The sequence below is a fragment of the Gymnoscopelus microlampas genome (assembly GCF_963454915.1).
Source record: "Gymnoscopelus microlampas genome assembly, chromosome: 16".
NCBI classification, from domain to species: domain Eukaryota; kingdom Metazoa; phylum Chordata; class Actinopteri; order Myctophiformes; family Myctophidae; genus Gymnoscopelus; species Gymnoscopelus microlampas.
The window spans coordinates 5,067,099-5,093,336 of record NC_139953.1 but is presented as its reverse complement, the minus strand read 5'-3'; the positions used below and the strand labels follow the sequence as shown (position 1 = coordinate 5,093,336).

The window sequence follows — 26,238 nt, the reverse complement described above, 5'->3', positions numbered from 1 at the left end:
ACTTAAATGCCTTTGTTTTTGACTGTCAAGAACAAATGAAAACAAATTTGAAAAAAGAAAAAACAAATTTGAAAAAAAGAAAAAAAAAGTTTTGGGACTATATCTTGAATTAATTTGAGGAACTGTGGTATTGAATTATATTGAATTATAAGGCTACACAGCCTAATTTAATTGTGGTTTATCTTTGGATTGGATCAGTATGGTTCCTAATAGTCTTAATACCAAGTAAGCCTGTTAGGCCTATTACAGATTAGGCTTCATGAAGAAGTATGAGGCGACAGTGACATCTAGCGGCGTGCAGTGGCTCATTACATGATCAGACCTAATGTCTGATACAATTATAAAATTGTACTGTACATTTTTACAGGCTATTTTGTCTGGCTGTAGAACTCTTGTGCTGTATTATCATCATACAATTTTACATTAAATTACTTGTGAAAAGAAATAGGTTATAATAGCCTCTAATAGGCTATTGTACGTTTTTTTTTTAAATATAACTGCAGTCAATTGTATTATTATAAGTGATTCATTTAGTTAGACTTGTGGGTGCATGGCCTCTCTGTGTGGAGTTTGCATGTTCTCCCCGTGTTCCCTAGGGTAGGTACCCTCACAAAAACATGCAGTAATCCTGGTCACTATACTGCCTCCCCCTGGCCAGCTGGGGCGCCTGATGGAGGGCAAAGGAACTGGTTGGAATAACGTGTTCCTTCCACGCGCTTACGTCCAACCAGGGAAACTCCCCCCTGCCAGGTGACAAGAAGGTCAGTTGGCTCTCATGCATTGTAGGAGGCATGAGCTCGGCCCTGGCCTCCCTAGGTTGGCAGAGGGAAGGTAGTGCCCAGGATTACATAGACAATTGGCACTGGGTGTAAAAAATAGGGTTACAAAATCGTGGGATAAAAATGTAGAAAAAAAAAAAAGACTTGTGGGTGCATGTGTGCAGGTTACACAAGTTAACTTTAACTAGAAGCTCGGCCGCCCTTCGGGCGGCCGAGCGTCTAGCCCTTCGGGTTGCCGAGGGTCTAGTCGGGGACCGGCCTACACAGGAACGATGTAAATAGGGAATGAATGCTCCACCCTTTAAATCAAACCCCATTATACCTGTTGTCATAGGACCCGTTTTGGCCATCTGTTTGCCTGTGTCCATTTATGCCCATCTGTGTGTGCATTTATGCCCATATATGGAGCTATCTGTGTCTGTGATATATGGACATCTCTGCATGTGTCTGGGTGTGTCCCTTTTATGCCCGTATATGGAGATCTCTGTGTCTGTCTGTGTCCATTTATGCCCATTATCCTAAAGGAGTTCGCTATAAACAATGTTGTCAGTAATGCCCTTGTCATTATCCACAATGAAAACTTTTACTGCGCTGGCTCTCTTTCCTCTAGAGAAGGCTGTGTAGAGTTGGCCATGAGCGAACACAGGTTTAGGCAAGTAGATGCCAACTCGTTCATTCTCTTGGCCCTGACCCTTATTGATTGTAACAGAGAATGCTAAGCGGATAGGGAACTGTCGTCTAATGAAGGTGAAGGGAAGCTCACCTCTGTCATAGTGAGGTATTCTTGGTAGGAAGATTGTTTCACCCCTGTTTGTGCCTACTGCAATCTCACACTCAATGACTCTGTCCATCATTTGCATTACCACCATTCTGGTGCCATTCTTGAGAGTGCGGTCAGGACCTGATTGCAGGTTTCTAAGCAGCTTGACTGGTGCGCCTACTTTCAATTTGAGGTTATTATCAGGGATTCAACATAACACTGGCATTGATGAATCTGGAGATCTCATCCCTGTCTTCAATATCGAGAGTGCCAACATCAACTCCTTTATGGACGTATTTGTACAGGTACTTGATGGTACGGAAGGAGCCAACAAATTCAACATTGATGTGGCATTTATATTTAAGTAGGACCCAAGCGTTGTAAGGAACGACCCACCTGCTGTCAAACAGAAAGTCATTCTTCTTATGGGTGTGACCGACAATGGGCCGTCTGTACTCTGGGTAGCCATGACCATCATGAGGCAGTCGTGTGTTGGCACAGAAGTTTTTAGGGAATTTCTTAGTACAGATACCATTGACCATGCAGGGGCTGTTAGGGTAGGCCGGGCCACAGGGTCCATGTAGCATGAATCGACACACCAGCTCATACAGCTCTGGCTCCTTTTGTTTGTCAGGTATGTCTGCTCTAATTATTTGATCAATGTCATCGACAGTCAAAATCTCATGTAGGAGTAGCAGTATGTGGGCATGTTTCAGTCCTCTCATCTGTCCTTCAATAGTGTGTATTCTAGCCTTCATCTTCCCAAAGACGCCGAGCTTTGTGTCGTGGAGGAGCTCATTTGAAAACTTTGTTAACAATGTCTGGTCTGTCAGTGGGCTGCTGTCCTGGAAAGATGTTACTCAGTACACCTTCACTCCTTGCGTTTGACGTCATGGTAATGAAGAGGTCAAACCTTCTATATCTGGCTGCTATGGCAAGGGCATCTTGAAAGCGCTTGAATTGGTATCTGCTGCTACCAGTGTGTGAGCCTGGAAGAATTATCTGTTGACCAATCCTGGTGGCCTCAGTCTGTCCTGGCTGTGCTTGCTGTGCAGTTAGGGCATCATCCAGACCTGAATACTGGTGGGCCCTGTACTTGTCTTGTTGTTCCCTACTCCTGTAGAATTTCATCCGGCAACTTTCAATTTTGGAGTATTGATCACAGAAGTATTCTTGAGTAAGTCTCCCTGACTTCAGAAGGGTGTTGAAAGAATTAGTTCTTTGTTGTAGATGGAATCTGAAGAACTCCTGAAGAGTGACTTTGCCTCTGGCTGAATTTGCATTAACCTTGAGGATGGGATTGTCGATGCTGAAGCCAGCATCTCCATATGGCAAGATCAAGGGATAGGCAGCTGGGTCATACATAGGGTGGAGTGAATTGATATGTGTAGTTTGTCTGTGATTAGGTGCATCAGCTGGAGTTCTGTACAGAACAATGTCTCGAGGTTGTGTCTGGTCTCCTGGTGCAAAAATAACAACGTCAGGGACATCAGGAACACTGTCTCCTCCTCCGTCTGCTCCATAGATATATATAAAGGCTAGATGACTCACCCGCGCTGCTGGCCAATGGAGTACGACGTCGCCACATGGCGGCCATCTTGGGACGGTCATTCATAACATTATGTCTATGGTGCATATACTTTGAAATAACCATAGCGTGCTCAATTTTCATCCGATTTTCAAACGGTTTGGTGTTTTGTAAACACCAATGATGTAGTTATGATATTATTGTATAAAAAAAAAAAACATGATTATAATTATAAGTATGCAGTATCATAACTACATATTTGGTGTTTACAAAACACCAAACCGTTTGAAAATCGGATGAAAATTGAGCACGCTATGGTTATTTCAAAGTATATGCACCATAGACATAATGTTATGAGTGACCGTCGCAAGATGGCCGCGGTTGAGCTACGCTTGCGCCGCCCCCTTGAGCCATCTAGCCTTTATATATATCTATGGTCTGCTCCTCCTGTCTGGCCAGCAGATGTTGACTGTCCCATCTGATCCCCTGTCATAGTTTTATGCCCATATATGGAGATCTCTGTATCTGGTTGTCTGTGTCCCTTTATGCCCATAATGGAGATCTCTGTATCTGTCTGTGCCTTCGACTGTGGAGTACTCATTTTTCTCCGTCTGCTCCTCCTGTCTGGCCAGCAGATGTTGACTGTCCCATCTGATCCCCTGTCATAGTTTTATGCCCATATATGGAGATCTCTGTATCTGGTTGTCTGTGTCCCTTTATGCCCATAATGGAGACTAGAAGCTCGCCCCCGCTACGCGGGGGCTCGCGTCTAGCCCGCGGCCACGCCCACGTTGCGCCCGCGGCCACTTGGCAACTCATATAAGTGGCGTAGCGTCATGAGGGTCAGTGGGGCCGTGGCTCGGTCAGTGAAGACCCTGTAGTGCGGATGATATGTGGCATAGAGGGGCAGATTGTAAATCCCCAGAGGAAACATCCGTGGGCTACCATTGGTTCAGCGATGTGTGCGGTCGCCCTGCGGCCCCTCCTCCTCCACCAATGTGCAGTATTGAGAGCCCTGACGTCACAACAATTGGAGCGATGGGCACTGCACTGTGGTTGGTTAGGGTACACCAAGGGCCCAGGTAGAACCCAGTTAAAGCCTGCATGGGCAAACCCAGTTAGGACCCGCCTTGGTCCCACATAAACATGGCTAGTTGGGGCCCACCTAAGGGCCAGGTAGAAGCTACTTATAGCCTGCATGGGCATCGCAGTTGGGACTGAAGTGGATGCCGCTGACATTGCTGACATGGGGTCCATATGGTTTAGCCCACCTTGAAACCATATGGGAACTACGCTGGCATGCTGGCTGTAATGCAAACGCTGCATCATACCTGCAGTGTGTAGTTTGATGTTGTGTGTGTAGCAGATATACCTGCAGTGTGTAGATCAATGTCCATATGAAAGTCAATGCCCAGCAGTGTTTTTTTTCCCCAGCAGAGTTTCTAGTGTCTCTGTGTCTCTCTGGAAGAGGTTGCACATGAACTCTGCAGCCGCACTGAGGCGCTCCAACACAAACACTCTGACATTAAGCTGCTTCACACAACAAACATCAGCACCACGCTGCTGTTTGTCCAAAAGACACAATATCTCCTCTCCCACCGACGTCATGTGTTCATTTATCGACAGCCGTACAGACTCCTTTTGACACATTTTACCTCGTTTATCCAGCTCTCACTGACTCTCCACATCGGGCTGTTATTTTGCTGCGATCAAGTCAACGATGTGAGAGATTAGCTATCACAGACGGACGGACAGGGGGTGAAACATAGTCTCGCGCCATGCCTTTCGGCCTGGCGGAGACAATAAAAAAAACAAAGTAAAGGAAATGGCCATTTCTGCAACAGAAGTAGTCAACAAACTATACTATGAAAACATGGGCCACATTGGCAAAGAATGTAAGAAAGAGGCAATCATGTAGAAAATAGCCGATCTACAAGCTTACAAAGCCTCTCAACGTGAGGCGTTTCGAGCTTGTAGATCGGCTATTTTCACAATATTTACTTGAGTCAAACAGAATGGGGGGGTCCCAGATCAAGTACGTGTATTTGGGGGGGGGGGGGGGGGGGGCGTGAAAGGGTTGATAAGCACTGCTCTAATCGGAGCGAAATTATCTGAAATTACTACATGACCATAATGCAGCCTAACATGCGTTGCACGGGGCGGTCCTGCCATTACGTTAGTTACTGTAGTTGCTGTGGAGCTACATAGTTCTCCAGAAGACACACACAAACATACACCATCTGCAATGGACTAACTGAGCAGCAATATTGACATTCACCACACGAACGTGCATTGTTGACAAAGTGATTGCACAGCCGCTGCAGGCATGACAACCACGTTAGCGTTAGCGACATGGCAGCTATCACAGCGCCCTGTCCGTCGTGCTGCAACTGCCTGTGATGGCTACAGCAGTAACAGCAAGCTGTCTGCGATGCCATTGTCTGGAGACTGCTCTTAGCGTGACACGACCAATGAGAGTGAGCGCTGTAGTTGTTGCTAAGATACGGTGGCGTCTCTGCCCCATAGCTTGTAGATCTCTCACACATGATTGGCGTAGGCTGCGTTGCCAGGTCTGACTTTGTGTCTAAGCAATGGTCGGCTTATTTTTGCGCGCCTTTGGGCTCGTTTGCATTGTGCGCACGGCAGCGCTTGTTTAGCGTACGTCAGCGCGACGTGGCAACGGACGTGGCAACGTGAAAGGTGATTGGCTGGTGAAAAGAAACACCCGGACGTGAATTTTGTGTTGGCGAAGTGATTTGCATAAGTATTGGAGCATAATGCGTTTGATATTAATTGTACATCCTGCAAGTACAGTGATGGGATGCGAAGCAGCTGGTGTCACAGGCAGAATATTGAGGAATTTTGGGGGAAAATGTGGAGTTAGTTGGGCCATGTGTCTGCTTGGCAATTGAGCACATACACTCGTGTACACTCCATGACTGTGGCCGTCAATTATGGTAGCAAGATCTCTGTATCTGTCTGTGCCTTCGACTGTGGAGTACTCATTTTTTTGAGAGCTGCTTATAGACTATATGCAGAGGTCTGTCAAGAGTGCTGGACTTAGCTTAGAAGCCGGCTTATATACTTTCATCTGACACGTATGCCACGTGATGTCAGAGCCCTTTATGGTGTGATGTCACAATGAGTCAGCGCTTGCGCGAGAAGTGATTGGCAGGTGAGATTGACCACCCGGAAGTAAATTTGGCAGGACTCCGCATATGGAGATTCCGAACCTTTCGCGTTGGTTCCGGAAAACCGCATATCGGGTCGGGTCGAGGCCTAGCTAAGATCGTAGGCAAAGGTCTGAGCTATCTGTGTGCGAAATTTGGAGTCTGTAGCACCAACCATGTGCTGTCAGGGCTCATCCATGCGATTTGGCCCAATTCGGCCTCGGCTTCAATTAGTAGTCACGATGGACCAGAGAGGTGGTTCCCAACCGGTGGTCTGGGGACCACCAGTGGTCCTTGAGGGGGTTCCAGGTTAGCCTCGCGTAGCCAGACTATATCACTGCGTGGATATGAAAAATCACAGAGTGCAATTTTGTTTTGCACTCGCAGATTCGTCTGGTCCCAGGCTACTTCCAGGTGGTCCCCAGCTAAATGATTGAGAGTTGGTATAGATCTTTAACTCTTGAGAGCGTAAAATGAAACCAAATGGACCCGTAAGGGTCCATTTGGTTTCATTTTACGCTCTCAAGAGTTAAATAATTGTTAAACATCTGCATTACTTAATTAAAGAATCGTTATTTTGATCAACGTTTGCCTCTTATCTCTCCTACCAACATCAATTCAGCATGTTTTGTGTGTCTCAAATGCTGAATAAATAATGGACCTTGATATGAAAAAAGGTTGAAAACCCCTGGACCAGAGGATGAACAACATCACGGCCGCAAGTGGCGCTGCTGCAGACGGCCATCATCACACGTCATCAGACCGTAGCGGTAGCACAGGGAGGAGGAGGCAGCAGCGCCAGGCTCCCTCACCAGCCAGACCCCAGGAAGAGGCCGCAAAACGTGCATCCTCCAGAGCCACCACCTCCGCCCCCAGGCCCACCTCCACCCCCAGGCCCACCTCCATCACCAGGCCCAAAAAAACCTGCTGCTCCGCAGGAGGGACCAGAGAGGGGACCGAGACCCCAAGGAGCGCCGGCGAGGGAGCTGTCCACCCGGCTGGTGCTGAAACTGAGTGTGTCACCAGTGGTGTAAAGTAACTAAGTACATTTACTCAAGTACTCAAGTACACTTTTGAGGATTTTTTTTTCCTTTACTGGAGTATTTCCAATTTTCAGTACTTTTACTTTTACTCCATTACATCTCAGAGGCAAATATTGTACTTTTACTCCACTACAATTATTTGAAAACTTTAGTTACTAGTTACTTTGTAGACTTTGATTGTTATAACAAAACATACATTAACCACTTCAGCCCTATTATACATTTTGGCCATTTGAAAATAGCAGATCTACAAGCTCACACGCGACGCATTGAGAGCTTGTAGATCTGCTATTTTCAAAAGATTTGTATCCACCTGTTTCCTAGGCTTGTGTTTTCCACTTCCTGTCGGATTTCATTGGATATCATTAGTCATCTGACCGGTTTCATTGGATTTCATTGGATAAAAAGACAGGAAGTGTAACACAGTGAAAAGCCTAGGAAACAGGTGGATACATTAGAAAACTTGTGAAATGGGACCTTCTCCATAATGAGTACTTTCTACTTTGAGTACTTTAAGTACATTTTGATACCAATACTTTTGTACTTTTATTCAAGTACATTTTGAATTTCGGAATTCTACTTGAGGGTTTCTACATTGCTAGTATTGATACTTTTACTTAAGTAAAAAACAAAAAGTGAGTACTTTTCCCACCACTGGATGGTGCTGAAACTGAGTGTGTCACTCCTCCTCCTCCTCCTCCTCTGACCAGGGCGGATGATGATGATGCTGCGGCCGTGGAAGATCAGCAGGAGAAGAGACGTCAGCCCTCCTCCTCCAACTCCTCTCGACGCCTGATCTGCCTCAAGGGAGAGCCGGCGGACCACCGGGCCGAGCCGGAGGAGGACCAGGACCACCGGGCCGAGATCGCAGGGAGACCCGCCGCCAGTCCAGCAGCGATCAGGCCGGAGAAAGACCAGAAACGAAGCGATCGAGGAGGAGAAGAGGAGGAGGAGGAGGAGGAGGAGGAGGCGAGAGGCGGAGGAGGCTGTGGACCGGGCCTGGGTCTGGGTCTTCTGGGTCTGTGTCTGCAGACGGAGCTCATCCACTTTCATCTCCACAGGAGGCTGAGGAGAAGCGGCGTGAAGATGCAGAGCAAGGCGGTCAGTAGCGACGACGGAGGCGGCAGCATGGTGGTGGGATCAGGAGGAGAAGGAGGTGGTGATGGGGAGCCGGCCACAGACAGCACTGAGGCGGGGTCCTCCTCCGTGACACAGCAGCAGCAGGCCTTCCTCCAGGACGAGGAGATGGAGAGGCTGCTGGAGGAGAACGAGGACCTCAAGGTTTGACACCTCTCTAATGCCGTTAATGTCCTTTAACAACCGCGATCATTGTGTTATGAGTCGTTGGATATGATCGCTGTTAATTAGCTCTCTCTGGGCCATAAGGCTATAGCGTTAGAGGGAGTTCTCCTTAACGCTGTGTTACTTTGGTTTCGTTACCCGCACACCCTCTGTAGCGCTGCCTCTCGACTGGAGTCAAAATACAAAATACACTGTGGCTATTCACCAAAACAAAGACGGGTTTTAAGATGTTGAAAGCCCATCTTCCTGAGTGGGAACACTCGGAGACCCCCACCTCACGTCTAAAATAGACTTTTTGTCCAGAAAATAAAATATTCCACCGGATGGGGAAATCTTTTAGTTGCTCCACTGCGCCCCCTTTCAGATCTAGTCTATGGAATTTTCTATTGGCAAGATCTGTAGGGGGCGCAGTGGAACAACTAAAACTCCTAACGCTAAATCGACCCGAGCTAGTTAAAACCAGTGTTGCCAGATTCTGTCAGAGAAACAAGCCCAAAAGAAGCGACTATGGGCCACATGAGCACTTTAACATATACATTAGCTATTTGAAAATAGCCGATCTACAAGCTCACAACGCGTCGCGATGCGACGCGTTGTGAGCTTGTAGATCGGCTATTTTCAAATAAAATCTTGCGGGGAAATCATAATAAGCAGATCTGGCAACCCTGGTTAAACCTAGACCTGAGTTGGCTCTGTATCTGTACAGCCTACTTGGACCACTTGTTTCCACCGTCTACAGCAAATCTCCGATGTTCTGTTGGCTAATGTTCAAGTGGTTAGGTTAGACCACAGCTGTGTTTTTATTATAGTTAACTGCAGGAGGAAGCTTATTAAACAACTGCATGAACTGACAGACAGAAGCACCGATTGATTTGTTGTTGTTGACTATAGGCCTACATTTGGCCCAAACGGACATCCTCGATGTCCACTAAAGCGTCACAAAAGCCAATAGATCCATACGTCCAGCCCTGCATATAATCGATTGGTTATTGACAAACAGTGGCTCCAATGACATTGTAGCCTGGTAGGAAGGGAATCTTAGCAGATCCATACAAGAATTAGAATATGCAGCCTGTCTGTGCCATGCATGTAATTCTGCAGCTAGGGCCTAATAGGCTCTATTCACAGCAGCCATATTATGAAGACATTCACAGGTGTTACCAATGATACTAATGAAGGCTCTGTTCCATTCTGGTCAAACAGAGTTAGGGTGCTGATATTGTGAATGTTGGCTCACTGGAAACATTAAAGGGTCTAAAGTTGGGGTCCAGGGACCCTCATGGGCTTCCAAATGGTCCCTTACGGGTGTGTAACTCTGAGAGTGTACAAATGGAACCAAATGGACCCGTAAACTCTCAGACTTATGGGAGTCGTGGAAACCACTGTGCTACACTAAATGGAACAGAGCCTTCATTAGTATCGTTGGTAACACCTGTGAAGGAAGTCATAATATGGCTGCTGTGCATATAGCCTATATTGCACAAACCAAATAACATTCTGCTCACGATTGAACATAACATTGATATTAAGATTAAATCGTCGTCATTCTCATGTGTACAGTAAAATCCTCAGTATTAATGTTGCCCAGGATGTAGGCCTACTCTCAAGAGTTAAAATGACAACTGCAGGGTTTCGCTGTGTGGTGTTTGTTGCTGTGGACGAAGTAAACTAGCCATCATATGCACACAGCACTTGTAACCCAGAGAGTGTACCTAATGTAACCAAATAGAGAGACATTTTGAAAAATGTAAAAAAAAAAAAAAAAAAAAGCTATTTAAAAACAAGAATTACAACATTTTGAAAATATGGCTGTACAAATTGTAATGCAAAACACTCACTGTAGATTGTTTGTATTGATAACGTAACAGTAATGAGAAAAACAAATATGTAAGAAAAATGTCATGGTATTTTTTTCTTTTAAAAACCTTGAAAAATTAGTTTTCATTGTGATAGGCCTACTGATTAAAGGGACATGAAACCCCAAGCTGATTTTCTACCGTAGTTTGTTTTCCACTTCAGGTTAAAAACTACAGCAGGGTAAACAAATGGCAGGCTGCATAACACTGACCTTGTAGTACACAGCTGCAGCAGATTTCAGGTGTGTGTCAATAGAATACACTATGAAAATCTAACTCACTCATTATTCATTTGTTAGTGCAGCCGTGTTGCCAACTAGTCTGCCATGTTTTTAATCTTCTGTAGTTTTTAAACCGGAACTGGAAAACAAACTACAAAATCAGCCTGGGGTTTAATGCCCCTTTTAGTAGGCTATACCAGTGCTTCTCAAACGGTTTCATGCTAAGGACCCCCAAATTGATATGTATTTGGCCCCTGAAAATATGTTGTGCCAGGGACTCCCAGAAGCAAAGATTTGTGTTAAAATGTTTCGCTTTAAAATAAATGTATTCAAAGATTTGCACAAATCTTCAAGATTTTAAAATTGCTGGGGACCCCACTGGAACCCCCTCAAGGACCCCTGGGAGTCCCCGGACCCCAGTTTGAGAACCAATGGGCTATACTACGTTAGCTCTACTGGTCGAAAGCCGGAACACAGTCGATTGATTTTTCATTAAAATAAATGTGGCTCAGGGCGCTCGGGGCGCCTGCCTACGACCGCAGAGGTTGTGGGTTTGAATCCACTGTGGTGCATCCGGCTTTGTCGAGCGTCCATATACGAACACGAAGGCTCTAATTTCCTCCCATTGGGGGGCTCTTCACCGGCAGGTGAGATTAACAGCAGTGACAACACACAAATGTTTGAGGGGGAGGAATCAATTGACATAACAACAAAATAGGCTCTATGCACAGCAGCCGTATTGGAAAGAAATTGGCCCCTTCCTTACTTCCTTCACAGGTGTTACCAATGATACTAATGAAGGCTCTGTTCCATTCTGGTCAGGGTGCTGATATCGTGCATGTTGGCTCACTAGAAAGAAACACTCCATTTTGGTTCCCAAATGGCCCCTTATGGTGAGTGTACACATTTGTACATTTGTACACTCTCAGAGTTATGGGGGTCCTTGAAAATAAGACAACCACTATGCCACACTAAATGGAACAGAGCCTTAATTAGTATCATTGGTAACACCTGTGAAGGAAGTAAGGAAGGGGCCCAATTCATTCCCAATATGGCTGCTGTGCATAGAGCCTATTGGGTAGAAAAAGGGGTAAGAAGCACAAAAAAAAACAAATGTGCTCTGAAACTGCACGCTTTCAAGTGGGAAATCCTTATTTTTGACTGTGGTGGCCTGCTGGATCAGAGCAGTTGAGCTTGACACCAGCTCAATGTCATGACCCTCCTGTTGTAAATCTGTTAAGTGATCAGATGGGTGGGACGTTTTTATTTATTTCGTGGTTGCATTTTCGAGATTTTCAAGTGGGCCCTGATCCAGGAAAGGTTGGGGGAACCACTGCTGTCAAGGCCATTGGCCAATCGATATACTGTGTACCAACACACCGCGATTCGTTGTGAGTGTCCATGTGTTAGTGTTTTGGTTTTTTTCACAGACGAAAACTAAATAAAAACTAAGCTATGATGACTACAACTAAGACTAAATATATTGACAATTTGCTAACAAATAAAAACTAGACTAAAATGTTAGGGAGTGGACTAGTGGAAAAGAGATCCAGCAGAACTAAAAGACAAGTCATTTTATTGTTTGGTTGCGCTGAAAATAGCAGATCTACACGTAGATCGTCTATTTTCAGTATGCAACCAAGTGTAAAATCTGGCATTACGACGCCATCACGGCCAAAATATCTTTTGGTCTACAAAGTAAACTAGATTTAGACGACTAAGATCTTATGACAGGGGTCTTCAACAGGGGGTCCTCAGAGTTGCTACAGGGGGTCCGCCAAATCTCTGTATGATAGGATCATTGTTTTTTACATTAACCACTTGAACCCTAGCATCCCTATTCTAAGGACAACTTTAGCCGAAAATCGCCGATCTACAAGCTCACAACGTCACCACTTGAACCCTAGCATCCCTATTCTAAGAACAACTTTTGCTGAAAATAGCCGATCTACAAGCTCACAACGCCTCGCCTTGTAGATCTGCTATTTTCGGCAACGAGGGGAAAAAAGAGCAGACCAAGTACAGAGTGAAAGTTCACTAAGTATTGATGGTTTAAGTCGTTAAATGTCTGAAAATACACATTAATATGAATCCAACATCTATGAAAAGCTTTAATCTGCAACACAATTTTATGTAATATATAGTGGGGGTCCCTGCTTCATCTCTCTCAGTTAGGGGGTCCTTGGCCTGAAAAGGTTGAAGACCCCTGTCTTATGATGTTATAGTCGAGTATAACAAAAACATTCCAGATGACTAAAATATGATATTTTTCAAAAGACTTGTGCCTATATAAAACTCAAATCACAATTTGCCGTCGACATCAGATCGAGATCGAGGAGATGAGGACGGAGATGGACGAGATGCGGGACACCTTCTACGAGGAGGACACCTGCCAGCTGCAGGACATGCGGCGCGAGCTGGAGCGCGCCAACAAGAACTGCCGGATCCTGCAGTACCGCCTGCGCAAGGCCGAGAGGAAGCGGGTACGCTACGCCCAGGCGGGGGAGATCGATGAGGAGCTGCTCCGGAGCCTGGAACAGGACCTGAAGGTATATACCCGAGGGGAGGGGGGGAGGAGGTGAGGGGAGGGGAGGGGAAGGGAAGGGAGGAGAGGAGAGGAAGAGAGGAGAGGAGAGGAGGGGAGACGCTTCCCGTCAGTAAGTTTACAGTAGCTGCTCCTGTCGGTCTCATGTTACAACTGGTTTGTGTCCCCACCCTGTGTGTTAATGTGAATATCAATAAATGATATGAATAAATGTGTGTGTGTGTGTGTGTGTGTGTGTGTGTGTGTGTGTGTGTGTGTGTGTGTGTGTGTGTGTGTGTGTGTGTGTGTGTGTGTGTGTGTCTGTGTCTGTGTCTGTGTCTGTGTTGTGTGTCTACATGTACCATGTTTTATTATCTCGGTCGGGACCAAAAGAGGATCCCTCAAGGACAGTAAAACAAGACAAAAATCGACCACATTTTTCTGGCCCCCGTAATGGAAAAGTTGTGTGTGCCTGTCCTTTTTTGCATGTGCATCGTGCGCGCGATTGTGTGTGTGTGCGTGCGTGTGTGTGTGTGTGTGTGTGCATGTGTGTGTGTGCGTGCGTGTGTGCGTGCGACTCATGGAGCGAGTTTACGCAAATGCAGATGTATGCCTGCTGTTGAAACTTTGCTGATTTAATTCTGTCGTGATATGAAGGACAAAACTTCCAAATGATAATGAACTTTATTTATAAAGTGCTTTTTGAAAAAGGGTTAAAAATGCATTACAATAGGATAGATAAAATACAGCCATGAGCAAACAACAACAACAACAACAACAACTGCATTAGAGTAAAAGTAATGTTGCACTAAAATAAGCACTCTGTTACACAAGCTCTCAACACATGGGATATATTGTAAAGTGCTATGTCAGAATGTCACATGACCTCACAACAGAACGATAGGATGCACGTTAAAGGGATAGTTCACCCCCAAAATGACTTTTCTTCTATCGATTAGTCACCCCATAAGTAAGTCACGCTTACTTTTGGTACTTTAAGTACATTTTGATGCCAATACTTTTATACATTTACTCAAGTACATTTTGAATTCCGGACTTTTACTTGAAACAGAGTATGTCTACATTGCAGTATTGATACTTTTACTTACAGTAAGTAAAACATTTCAGTACTTTTTCCACCACTGGTTAATGACGGTGTTAATGATGGTGTTAATGACCACACCCGGCAGGTGGCCAAAGACGTGTCGGTGAGGCTTCACCACGAGCTGGAGAACGTGGAGGAGAAGCGCACCAAGACGGAGGACGAGAATGAGAAGCTGAGACAGAAGCTCATCGAGGTGGAGGTGACCAAGCAGGCCCTGCAGAACGAACTGGATAAAACCAAAGAGGTACGGGGGAAAAACAGTCAACGTGAGCTAGGGCTTTCAGCAGTATAACCACTAGTTGACTTTGTTGGTACTAGTCGAATAGTTGATTTTTTTTAAATGGCATTGTTTTAATGCCATTACTATTATTATTATCCTCCTGCCTTTATTTTTATCAAAAGGGGGTGAAAAGTATGCCCAATAATAGCCTATTATTGGGCAATAAACGCTTCCCTTAAAACGCCATAAACATAAAGGCAGGAGGATAATAATAATAGTAATGGTATTAAAAAAAACGTCTTTGGCCTAGACCGTGGCGTCGCGGTCTAGGCACCCTGGTTGAAAATCCTTAATAGCAGTGTGCCGCGGGTTCGCGTCCCGTTCCCGTCGGCCTTTCCTGCATGTCTTCCCCCCATCTCTCTCCCCATTCTTCCTGTCAGACTACTTTCCCTGTCCCTCTTCAATGAAAAATAATAAAAATCTACCAAAAACAAATCTTAAAAAAAAAAAAAAAAAAAAACGTCTTTTTTTCCTAAATAGGTAAACATCGACTAGTCGACTAGTCGACTACCACTGGGTCAAATTAGTCGACCAGTAAAAATCTCTACTGCAGCTCCGAGCACACCGAAATCTAACTCACCCATTATTATTTGATTAGCTGCAGCTGTGCAGCTTTACTAGCCTGCCATCTGCTGTAGTTTCTAACCTGAACTGAAAAACAAACACACACATACACACGCGCACGCACGCACGCACACACACGCGCCTCGTCCCGAGTATGAAGTAAGAGCAAAATGGCTGCTGTGTGAAAATGGCCACCCTGGAGAGGACAGAACCCCAGTGTGAAGTTTATGCAAACGTTTCAATTGAAACCGGTGAAACATAGGCTTAGCTAAGACCACCACTGGGTTGGGTGTGGTTAATGTTAGGGTAATGTAAGGATCTGGGGGAGGGGGGGGGGGGGTGTTCTGGTGGAACTAACATTAACCGGTTGGTCATGAAGTGACAAGCTGTGAATAGGCTCTATGCACAGCAGCCATGTTATCACTTCCTTCACAGGTGTTACCAATGCTACTAATGAAGGCTCTGTTCCATTTAGTGTAGCACAGTGGTTCTCAGATTTTTCAATTTCCACGACCCCCATAACTCTGAGAGAGTACAAATGGACACTCTCAGAGTTACACACAAGCAAAGGGCCATTTGGGAGTGTTTCCAGTGAGCCAACATGCACAATATCAGCACCCTGACGTCACCCATAGTCACCCTGAGCCATCATTAGTATCATTGGTAACACCTGTGAATGTCTTACAACACGGCTGATGTGCATAGAGCCTATAACAGGGGTATTCAACTAGATTAGGCAGGGGGCCACAACTGCAAAATAATTTGGAGTTGGGGGCCACACAGTGCGCGCAGCGCGTGCATGTGCGCGCACAATTTGCTTCGCGCACGCGCGCGAATTTTTTCGGGTCTAATTCGGGTCTAATTCGGTCTAATTCGGGTCTAATTCGGGTCTATTTGACCAATATAAATCAACCTTTTTTCGGGTCTAATTCGGTTCTATTTAAGGTTCTAAGTTAAGTTCCAATGAAAGATGGCCTTTAAAGAACTAATGAAGGATAAATAATTTGTACTGTTTTAACTTTGATAACATAAATCAAAGTTAAAATAAATAATAATTATGAAAATAAAAAAAAAAAAAAAAAAAAGTTTTTTTTTTTTTTTTTTGGAATATGCAGATGCAGGGGCCACAAGGAAGCTCCTCGCGGGCCGCACGTGGCCCGCGGGCCGCCAGTTGAATATCTATGGCCTATAATGATCAATGATGTCACCTCAGCACAGGGGCGTCATTTGGGGTTCCAGCGGATGGCAATTGCCACCTCCTAGTGTCCACATTGAATCTCAAATTCACTTCTTTTGTGCTGAGTGCATCTCAATCCATCTACATGTGATGTGTGACACATGTTATAGCCATGCGTTTTATTGTCTGCAACCATACGTTTATTACCCACTTTCAACCTGGCATCCCTATTTCGTAGGCAAATATTTTCTAAGATTTTGTCTCTAAATCTATTGGAGACGCTATTGGAGATGCTACAACGTGTCCGAGTTTGTAGAGCCACTATTTTCGCTATTTTGGAAATGGGATTTGTAACTTATTTTTGCCATCCCCTATTTTTTTCTGGAATGACACGTCTGCCTCATCATCCTCCAACAGACTCAAAAGAGAAGAGGTAGTAAGGACATCCAGAAGACGGACAGGAAAACAGCATACACTCCTTCTGAGGTGAGAGGCGGTACTGCACATACAATCGTTTGTATTTCCATGTGTCTTTCAATGACTAATTTAGATGTTCACACTCATCACATTAACCCAAATGTGCAAATCCTGCCAAAGAGGACATTAACTCATTCACTGCCAGACTTATTGCTGGCCGCGTTTGCCCACTGCCAGAGATTTTTCATTGAAAAAAAAAAAGTACTCTGGAGCTGAGATACAGAATTTTTAAGCTTTAAGTTAACAAGGAAGTGGATGGGAGTCTTTTCCTTCGAAAAATCATATCTCCTTGGTCTTTGGGTCAAAAAATAAAAATAAAAATAAAAAATAAAATAAATAATAATAATAATTACGTTTTTTACGTCTGTGGCAGGTTTGGTAAACGGGAATAATTACGTTTATTACGTCAGTGGCAGTGTATGAGGACATGAGATATTTGCTTGTTGTTGAGGTACTTTTTACTTTACTGGAGTGTGTCCAATTTTCAATACTTTTACTTCTACTCCACTACATCTCAGAGGCAAATATTGTACTTTTGCTCCACTACAATTATTTGAAAACTTTAGTTACTAGTTACTTTGCAGATTTCGATTATTATTACAAAACATACATTACTCACTTCAGACCTATGTACATTTCTACATTTCTACAAGCTCACAACGCGTCGCATCGCAACGCGTTGTGAGCTTGTAGATCTGCTATTTTCAAATAGCTGATGTATATTTAAAGTGCTCATGTGGGCTCATAGTCGCTTCTTTTGGGCTGGTTTTCCTAGACCTGGTTGCTTGTTTCTCTCCCAGAATCTGGCAACACTGCATCTATGTCCAAGATTATATGACGATATTTTACCGCCTCGTGTCTCTTCTCCAGGAGGACAACGAGGACCTCAAGTGCCAGCTGGCCTTCATCAAAGAGGAGGCGGTGATCATGAGGAAGAAGACGGCCACCATCGACAAGGAGAAGGACCGGCTGGAGGCCGAGCTGCAGAAGTACCGCTCCTTCTACGGCGACCTAGACAGCCCCCACCCCAAGGGCGAGGCCGGGGGTCCGCCCACCACGCGCGAGTCCGAGCTGAAGCTACGCCTGCGCCTGGTGGAGGAGGAGGCCAACATCCTGGGGAGGAAGATCGTGGAGCTGGAGGTGAGGGGGACGTCGTCCTTATTTCCTCGCCCCCAAAAAAACATTTATTTTAATTAGGCTTAAAGGACAACTTTGTTTTTTTTACAACCAAGGTTTATATTTTAGCTTGTAATTAAAGTAAATAAAAGATGAGTGTTATTTTTTTTTCATTTACTGCTTTCTATAGTTTTAGCATCTTTCGCGATCTTTTTTTACAATGGGCGGGGGCATTCTGTCCGGTGGCTAAATATGTATTTTTTACACAATAAAAAAGGTCCTGTGGTCTTTGATGGCCAGATGTGAGTTTTTGGGGGCTAGAAGAGCTACTGTAAATAATAATAAATAAATCGCCAGGTTATTGTGTAAAAAAAGACATATTTAGCCACCGGACAGAATGCCCCCGCCCACTGTAAAAAAGACAGCGAAAATTGCTAAAACTATAGAAAGCAGTAAATTTAAAAAAATGAACACTCATCTTGTATTTACTTTAATTGCAATCTAAAACATAAACCTTGGTTGTAAAAAAAACAAAGTTGTCCTTTAAGGCATTCAAACCAGGGACACATCTGTGTAACCACTTTATCCATATTTTATACTTAAAAAATAGCAGATATACAAGTTAAAAAATAGCAGATATGCAAGTTCATAGCGGGGCACCGAGTGCGGTGCTATGAACTTGTATATCTGCTATTTTTGTTTTAACCCATTAAGGCCTGAGGCGATTCTTAAAAATGTTTTCTAAATCCTAACAGTTTTTTGAAAAAAAATCTAAAAAACAATGTTTCAAGATATTTCAAAAATAGCGGCACTCTGTGCCGCGCTATGAGCTTGTATATCTGCTATTTTTGAATAGCCAAAGAAATCTAAAGTGACACAGATGCGTTCCAGGTCTTAACCGAAGAATATCACTTACCCTATACCTTTAATTTAACTTGATTATAGTATATACTATTGGTAATTCATATCTACCATTTGAGTGCATTTGTAATCTTTCCTCAACGCAGTTGTTTACAGTGGTGTAAAGTAACTAAGAACATTTATTCAAGTACTGTACTTTACTTTACTGGAGTACTTCACATTTTCGGTACTTTTACTTCTACTCCACTACATCTCAGAGGCAAATATTGTACTTTTACAATTATTTGAAAACTTTATAGTTACTAGGTACTTAGTAGATTTTGATTATTATTGCAAAACATACATTATCCACTTCAGCCCTATATACATTTTGGCCATTTGGAAATAGCCGATCTACAAGCTCACAATGCGGCGCGATGCGACGCATTGTGAGTGCTATTATTTTGGTACTTTAAGTACATTTTGATACCAATATTTTACTCAAGTAAATGTTGAATTCCAGACCTTTACGTGTAACACGGTAGTTCTACATTGATACTTTTACTTAAGTAAAAAAAAAATAGTACTTTTACCCTTTGGACAGTGAAAAGATCAGCGATGAATATTTTGCCTCTCCCCCCCCCCTTTTTTTTTGTTGCGCTAGGTGGAGAACCGCGGCCTTAGGGCGGAGCTGGACGACCTCCGCGGCGAAGGGGAGGGGGGAGCGGGGAGCCCCGAGTCGGGCGGGTCGGGCCGCGACCTGACGGAGCTGCGTCAGCAGCTGCAGCTCGTCGAGGACGAGGCGGAGCTCCTCAGGAGGAACCTGGCCGACTCGGAGGAGCACGGCAAGAGGGTGACCAACGAGCTCAACAAGCTGAGGTTCAAGGCGGGCACCATCGAGGGAGGCGGCAGGCACGGACCAGGGGGAGGAGGAGGAGGAGGGATGGACGCGGCGAAAGCTGAGGCCTTGCAGGAGGAGCTCAAGGCTGCAAGGCTTCAGATTAACGACTTGAGTGGCAAGGTAGTAATGGGCAATATTATTTTTGGTCAATTTGTGCGGAGCTTTAGAGCAGTGGTTCTCAACCTTTTCAGGCCGCGACCCAACAAAAGAATCATATTTTAACTGGGGACCCCTACCCTTATAAGCACTTGGAATGTAGGAGTTGAGGCATTACATTTAGTTTGACTCGTTTTCCACAAATACATATTGTGAAAATAGGCGTTCTACAAGCTTTTTAGCGTTGTGAGCTTCTAGATCGGCTATTTTCAAATTTTGCTTCTTTCGTATATTATTTGACAATTTTTAGGTGTTGAAAAGGTCTGAAAAGTCCTTAAATTGTCACTTCACTGTCATCTGGTGACCCCCCGCAAATCATGTGGGGACCCCCCTGGAGGTCTTGAGCCACAGGTTGAGAACCACTACTTTAGAGCACTGGTTCCTTGAGGGGGGTCCATGCAAAGTGAGTGAGTGTTTTTAAATGTTGACAAATGTTGACAAATCATCTCTTATGGGGGATCCCACGGACCCCTGGGGACCCCAGTTCGATAACCACTGCTCTGTAGGCTGACATACACTCACTCACTCTCTCTCTCTCCCTCTCTCTCTCTCGTATCAGGTGATGCAGCTGCAGTATGAGAACCGCGTGCTGCTCTCCAACATGCAGCGCTACGACCTGGCCTCCCACCTGTCCCTGCGGCCCGGCAGCCCGCGGGACAGCGACGCCGAGAGCGACGGCGGCGGAGGGGGCGGAGCAGACGACTCCGGCTCCGGCTCGGGACGCCTGCTGCCGCCGCACCGCAAGCGCGAGGGCCCCGTGGGCGGGGAGAGCGACTCGGACGAGGTCAGGAACATCAGCCACAGCGGCGCCGGCAGCAGCGGCAGCGGGAGCCGCTGCCTGACGCCGACGCGCGGCCTCTACACGCCCACCGGGGGGCCGGAGGGGGGTGGCGCCGGGTCCTCCTCCTCGTCTGCCTGCGCGGCCGTGGCCCGCTTCCTGCCCGGCGGCGGGCGGTACGGCCCGCACGACAGGTAGGGATGGGAACTGTTGACCGTTTTTTCGCTGTTAATCAGGATTTGAAACGTCACATCCTACTTGATCATACTACGTCCATGGGACGTACACAGTTGTCAACAACAAATTCCATCAAAAACGCGATAAAACCAAACAAAAATAAATAAATCCACGGACACCGCCACTACCTTAAAGACGGGGTGCCGTGATTTTCAGTGACTCCCCCCCCCCCTAAAACATAATCATCAGGTATTATGGTTATACTAGGAGGAAGATTATTTTCAAAAAAGTGTGCAGAAAGTGTTAAGTGCCTCCAGTTAAGTGCCTCCAGTTCATTAAGTATACCTGGTTCTCACCTTAGCACCTCCTCCACCCCCTAAGCACCACCCACCTGTCCTAGTCCCTCCTCCTCATGCCCACACCTGTTGTGTTATGATAATGAGGGGGAGGGTATGTTTTTACTATGTCACTAAAGCGCTGTTTTTCTATTGGCACGTTTGACCCTCAAGGTTTCAGCCTCCAGGTAGAAACTCAAAATAGTCAGAGAAGACATAAAACACCATAAAAACACCACCAGGGGGCTTAATGAAGTTCTTTCAACCTCATAGACACATGAGAAACAGAAAAAGTGCAAAACCATGGCACCACCTCTTTAAGTAAATGTACTTAGTTACTTTACACCAGGGGTCTTCAACGTTTTCAGGCCAATGACCCCCTAGCTGAGAGAGAGAGATGACGCAGGGATCCCCTCGATACTGTATAAAATTGTGTTTCAGATTTTAAAAAAAAATGTTTACTTGGTCTGCTTTTTTTCCCTCTACACCTATACCTCTTTGCCAAAAATAGTTGATCTACAAGCTCACAACGCCTCGCGCTGCGAGGCGTTGTGAGCTTGTAGATCTGCTATTTTTCTTCAGAAAAGGGATGGTTAGGGTTCAAGTGGTTACGGTAAAAAAAATCACACAAAGATTTGGTGGACCCCCTGTAGTAACTCTGAGGACCCCCTAGGGGTCTTCAACAGGGGGTCCAGGACCCCCTAGGCGTCCTGGACCCCCTGTTGAAGACCCCTGCTTTACACCACTGTCTCCGACTATCGTCGCAAACCGTCCAAATCCAATAATCACTCAGTTTCCCCTGACGGCACACACAGGCAGCACATGATCGACATCCGGCTGGAGGCGGAGCGGCTGGTACGGACCATCGACCGCCTCATCGCCGACACGGCCAGCGTCATCGCCGAGGCGCGCGTCTACGTCTCCAACGGCGACCTGATGTTCGCCCGGGTGGGCGCCGAGGACGGCGGCGGGGGGCCGGGGGGGGAGGAGGGGGGCCGGATCAGGGAGCACGAGCTGCTGTACCGCATCAACGCCCAGATGATGGCCTTCCGCAAGGAGCTGCAGGCCTTCATAGACAAGCTGGAGGGGCCCAAGCTCCACCGAGAGGCAGAGGAGCCCCTGTCGGTGAGCGCGTGTGTGTGTGTGTGTGTGTGTGTGTCAGGGACGTCACGGGCTCTCAGAAGGTGGGGGGGATGGACTTTCGGTGGACTATACCCCTTACTTTACACTTTGGCAAAAACAGCAGATCTACAAGCTCATAGCGCGGCACCGTGTGCCGCGCTATGAGCTTGTAGATCTGCTATTTTTGAAAAAGCGTGAACATTTTTTGTAACTGTCAAATGTAAACAAATTCTGTATTTTCAAAATTCTGCGTTTTTTGGCCGTTTTTTTTTTTTTTTTGTTACTTTTTTCGGTTTTAGGGATAGGGTTAGGTTATTTAATTCTTATTTTTGCCTGATTTTACCCATTTATTATCAAAAAAATATATATATTTTGTATTTTTTCAAAAAGTGGGGGGTATGAAATCACGGATCTGTGAGAGTGAGGGTGTCGCGTCGTACGCACAGTGAATGGCCGTGACCCCCCTGGTGTGTGTATGTATGTGTGTGTGTGTGTGTGTGTGTGTGTGTGTGTGTGTGTGTGTGTGTGTGTGTGTGTGTGTGTGTGTGTGTGTGTGTGTGTGTGTGTGTGTGTGTGTGTGTGTGTATTACTGTACTTGTGAGAACCAAATGTCCCCACGAGTTTAGTAGAATATTAGAAACATACGTTTCTATTTAGAGGTTAGGTAGGTTGTAGGTTCATTCCCTATATACACCATGTGAGCCTGGACAGACACTGATATAAACGGCAACTAGTTGTTGGAGGCACAGAACTGCAATGCGGTACTTCTAGGTTTTTTATTAGTCCCCATGAGGATATTAAAACCACATCAAATCGACAGGAAGAGGGTAATAATTACTATGGTGTTGTTAGTTATGGAAAGATTCAGATTGGGGTTAGGTTTTTAGAATTGGGCATTTAGGGATAGGCCTACCGTATACAGATTACTAGGGTTAGGGCGAGGGGTACAGTATGGTTGTGTTTGTGGTTAAGGTTAGCGATAGATTGGACCAGCAGTTTAACCCATTAAAACCAGGAAATCATCTGACATTTTAGCGTTGGCCATTCAAAAAACAAATTCACATCTGCTATTTTTGAACATTTTTGAAAAATCTTGTAAGTGTTTGAAAAAGGTTGAATCATTTTGATCTTCTCTTCTGGGGGGTGGGGGGTGGGGGGTCCCTGGCACAAAACCTTTTCAGATGGGGGTCCACTGCCAAATATACATCAATTTGGGGGTCCTTGGCACAGAAAAGATTTAGAAGGCACTTGTAGAATCGGCCTCTGGTCTTAATGGGTTAAGTAAAACTGGCTTGTGTAATGGGAAAACTGTTTTTGATGTCCCCATAAAGATAGTAAGCTGTGTGCGTGCCTGCGTGCCTGCGTGTGTGCGTGCGTGCGTCACATACAAGCCTAGCTCCCGCCCACTCTCTGAGCTTCAGGCTGATAATAAGGCTAACACAAGCCTACAGTGGAGACACTTGAGCCTAATTTACATTGTGTGAGCCAAGCTGTGCCTCATGGCTCACAGCTCCAGTAGTATCTAGTACAGAGCCATGAACCATGGCTTGGCTCACACAGTATAAATTAGACTTTAAAAACATCCAGATGTCTCCTGTGGCTTAATCAAGAATCAATTCAAAAACCCTCACATGATCTGCAGGCACGTTTCAAAGGTGTCATTGAGATGTGCTTCTGCATCTAAACCACATATTGTCGCCGTCCGTTGGAAAACTTGTACATCCAAAACTTTTCAGGGAATGGAAAATAAATAACCTGTGTTCCAATGTAGTCATTACTTAGTCACAAGGCTTTGTTAATACGCAATAATACAATGAAATCCACACTTGACCACTTTCACTTTCACAAACAATTATTAATACATACATAAAAAATGCTTTTGTGTAACACTAGTATGACGAGGGAGGGCATTCATTTACAAAAAAGAAAGAAAGAAAGAAAAGTGGAGATATGAGGTTTCCGTCCAACAGCACCAATAGGCTCTAAGCCATATTATGAAGACAATCACAGGTGTTACCAATGATACTAATGAAGGCTCTGTTCCATTTAGTCTAGCACAGTGGTTTCCACGACCCCCATAACTCTGAGAGAGAGTTACACACCTGTAAGGGGCCATTTGGAAGCCCATGAGGGTCCCTGGACCCCAACATGCACAATATCAGCACCCTGACTCTGTTTGACCAGAATGGAACAGAGCCTTCATTAGTATCATTGGTAACACCTGTGAATGTCTTCATACTATGGCTGCTGTGAATAGAGCCTATATGCACAATAATTGAAATGTGTTGCATTATTACTGTGAAGCAATAATATTAACATTGATATGAATTTAATGTTAATTGCATGACATTCTCAACTACTGGTAGTGAAGGGCAGTGACGCATTGCTGACTGTAATGGCAGAGTGAGGGAGACGTCAGGCACAGAGAAGGTCAAACCTTACTAAAGGACACTTCTGTATATATATATTGCTGTCAGGCAGAAGCCTCTTATCTCCATGTTTTAATTGTTTGTGTTTTTTCGTAAATGAACGCCCTTCTTCATCATTTACAGCGTCAAGTATCAAAAGCCCTTTGGCAATTTGAAAATAGCTGATCTACAAGCTCACAACTGGCGTGAGCTTGTAGATCAGCTATTTAAAAAAAATCTTTAAAAAAAAAACTTCTGAGAAATCTGGAATGTTTTGGACAACATTTTAACAACACAAATCTAGCATGGCACAAGATATTTTCAGATCCGTGGGCCGAAGACATATTAAATTGGGGGTCCTTGACATGAAAATATTTGAAAACCACTGCTCTAAAAACAACATTAGACAATACAAATTACTGAACATGCCTGTAAATATTGGTTGTGGGTTGTGTTTTTGGGGGCTTGTTTCTAAAGTGTAGTTGATTATTTGGGCTTGCTTCAATTTTTTTTGATTATTGTTTAAACCAGTGGCTCTCAACCATTTTCATGTCAAGGACCCGCAAATGAATATATATGTATGCAGATGGGGGTCCGTGGACACATTTTGTCCACGGACCCCCATCTGAACTTATACGTCGTGCCAGGGACCCCCTGTACCACATTTGTGTTGTTAAAATATATTTGAAAAAATATAACAATTTCCACTTTGTTTAGCTCAAAATGTGTTTGAAAATAAGAAGATTTATATTTTCAAATAGCCGACGTACATAGGTTTGTAGTGCCTAGTCGCTTCTTTTGGGCTTGTTTCCATATACCTGGTTGCTTGTTTCTCTCACAAAATCTGGCAACACAGTACCCGCCGGTATCTACACTTGCAGCGTGTCAGCGCTCAGCAGGTGCGTCTTCGATGTTGAAACGTTCTGGATCAAGCTTGACACTGAATTGCGTTTCTTTCCTTTTCCTCGCTCACCCCCCCCCCCCCCTCCTCCTCGACCCCTTCTCCTCCTCCTCCTCCACACCCAGATGTTCCAGCCCATCATTTTACTCATCCTCATCCTCGTCTTGTTCTCCTCCCTGTCCTACGCCACCATCTTTAAGCTGGTCTTTCTGTTCACCCTTTTCTTCGTCCTGTGATCATAAAACACATCCCCTGAACTAGTTATCACCTTTTTGTTTTTGCTCTGTTGTCGTCGTTTGTTTGTTTCTTTGTTTGTTTATTTTTGTTCACTCCCCCCTCCCCCCTCCCCGACATTTGTTGCCAAGGTTACCAACAGCATAGGAAAAAAGAGCCCACACTTGCCACAGCCACAGCTTGCATTCCGGGAAGTAACGTCCGGGTTTGACGCCCGAAGACTTCATTACCCACAACGCATCGCTGCTGCTCACGTCTAAAACCCTGGAGAAGGTGAGTTATTAACCCTTTAAGGCCGGTGTGTCGTTTGAAGGTTCTTTGGCCATTAAAAAATAGCAGATATACAACCTCATAGCGCGGTAGGGCTTTCACGACTAGAGATTTTTACAGGTCGACTAATTTGACCCAGTGGTAGTCGACTAGTCGACTAGTCGAAATTTAAATTTAAAAAAAAAAATATGGCGTTTTAAGGGAAGCGCTTCTG

The 26,238-nt window shown here is 45.0% G+C and overlaps 1 protein-coding gene across 1 annotated transcript; it reads left to right on the top strand.

Annotated features, from left to right (window-relative positions):
• Window positions 1–8,499: 8,499 nt before the first annotated feature.
• Window positions 8,500–25,756, top strand: LOC311062497 (microtubule cross-linking factor 3-like; the record flags this gene model as incomplete). Its single annotated transcript, XM_084081576.1, has 9 exons — window positions 8,500–8,561; window positions 12,984–13,208; window positions 14,374–14,532; window positions 16,727–16,795; window positions 17,657–17,926; window positions 19,407–19,763; window positions 20,359–20,771; window positions 21,905–22,214; window positions 25,646–25,756. The coding sequence occupies exons 1-9, from the start codon at window positions 8,526–8,528 to the stop codon at window positions 25,754–25,756; spliced, it is 1,950 nt and encodes a 649-aa protein (XP_083937702.1). The 5' UTR covers window positions 8,500–8,525.
• Between the last annotated feature and the right edge of the window lie 482 nt (window positions 25,757–26,238).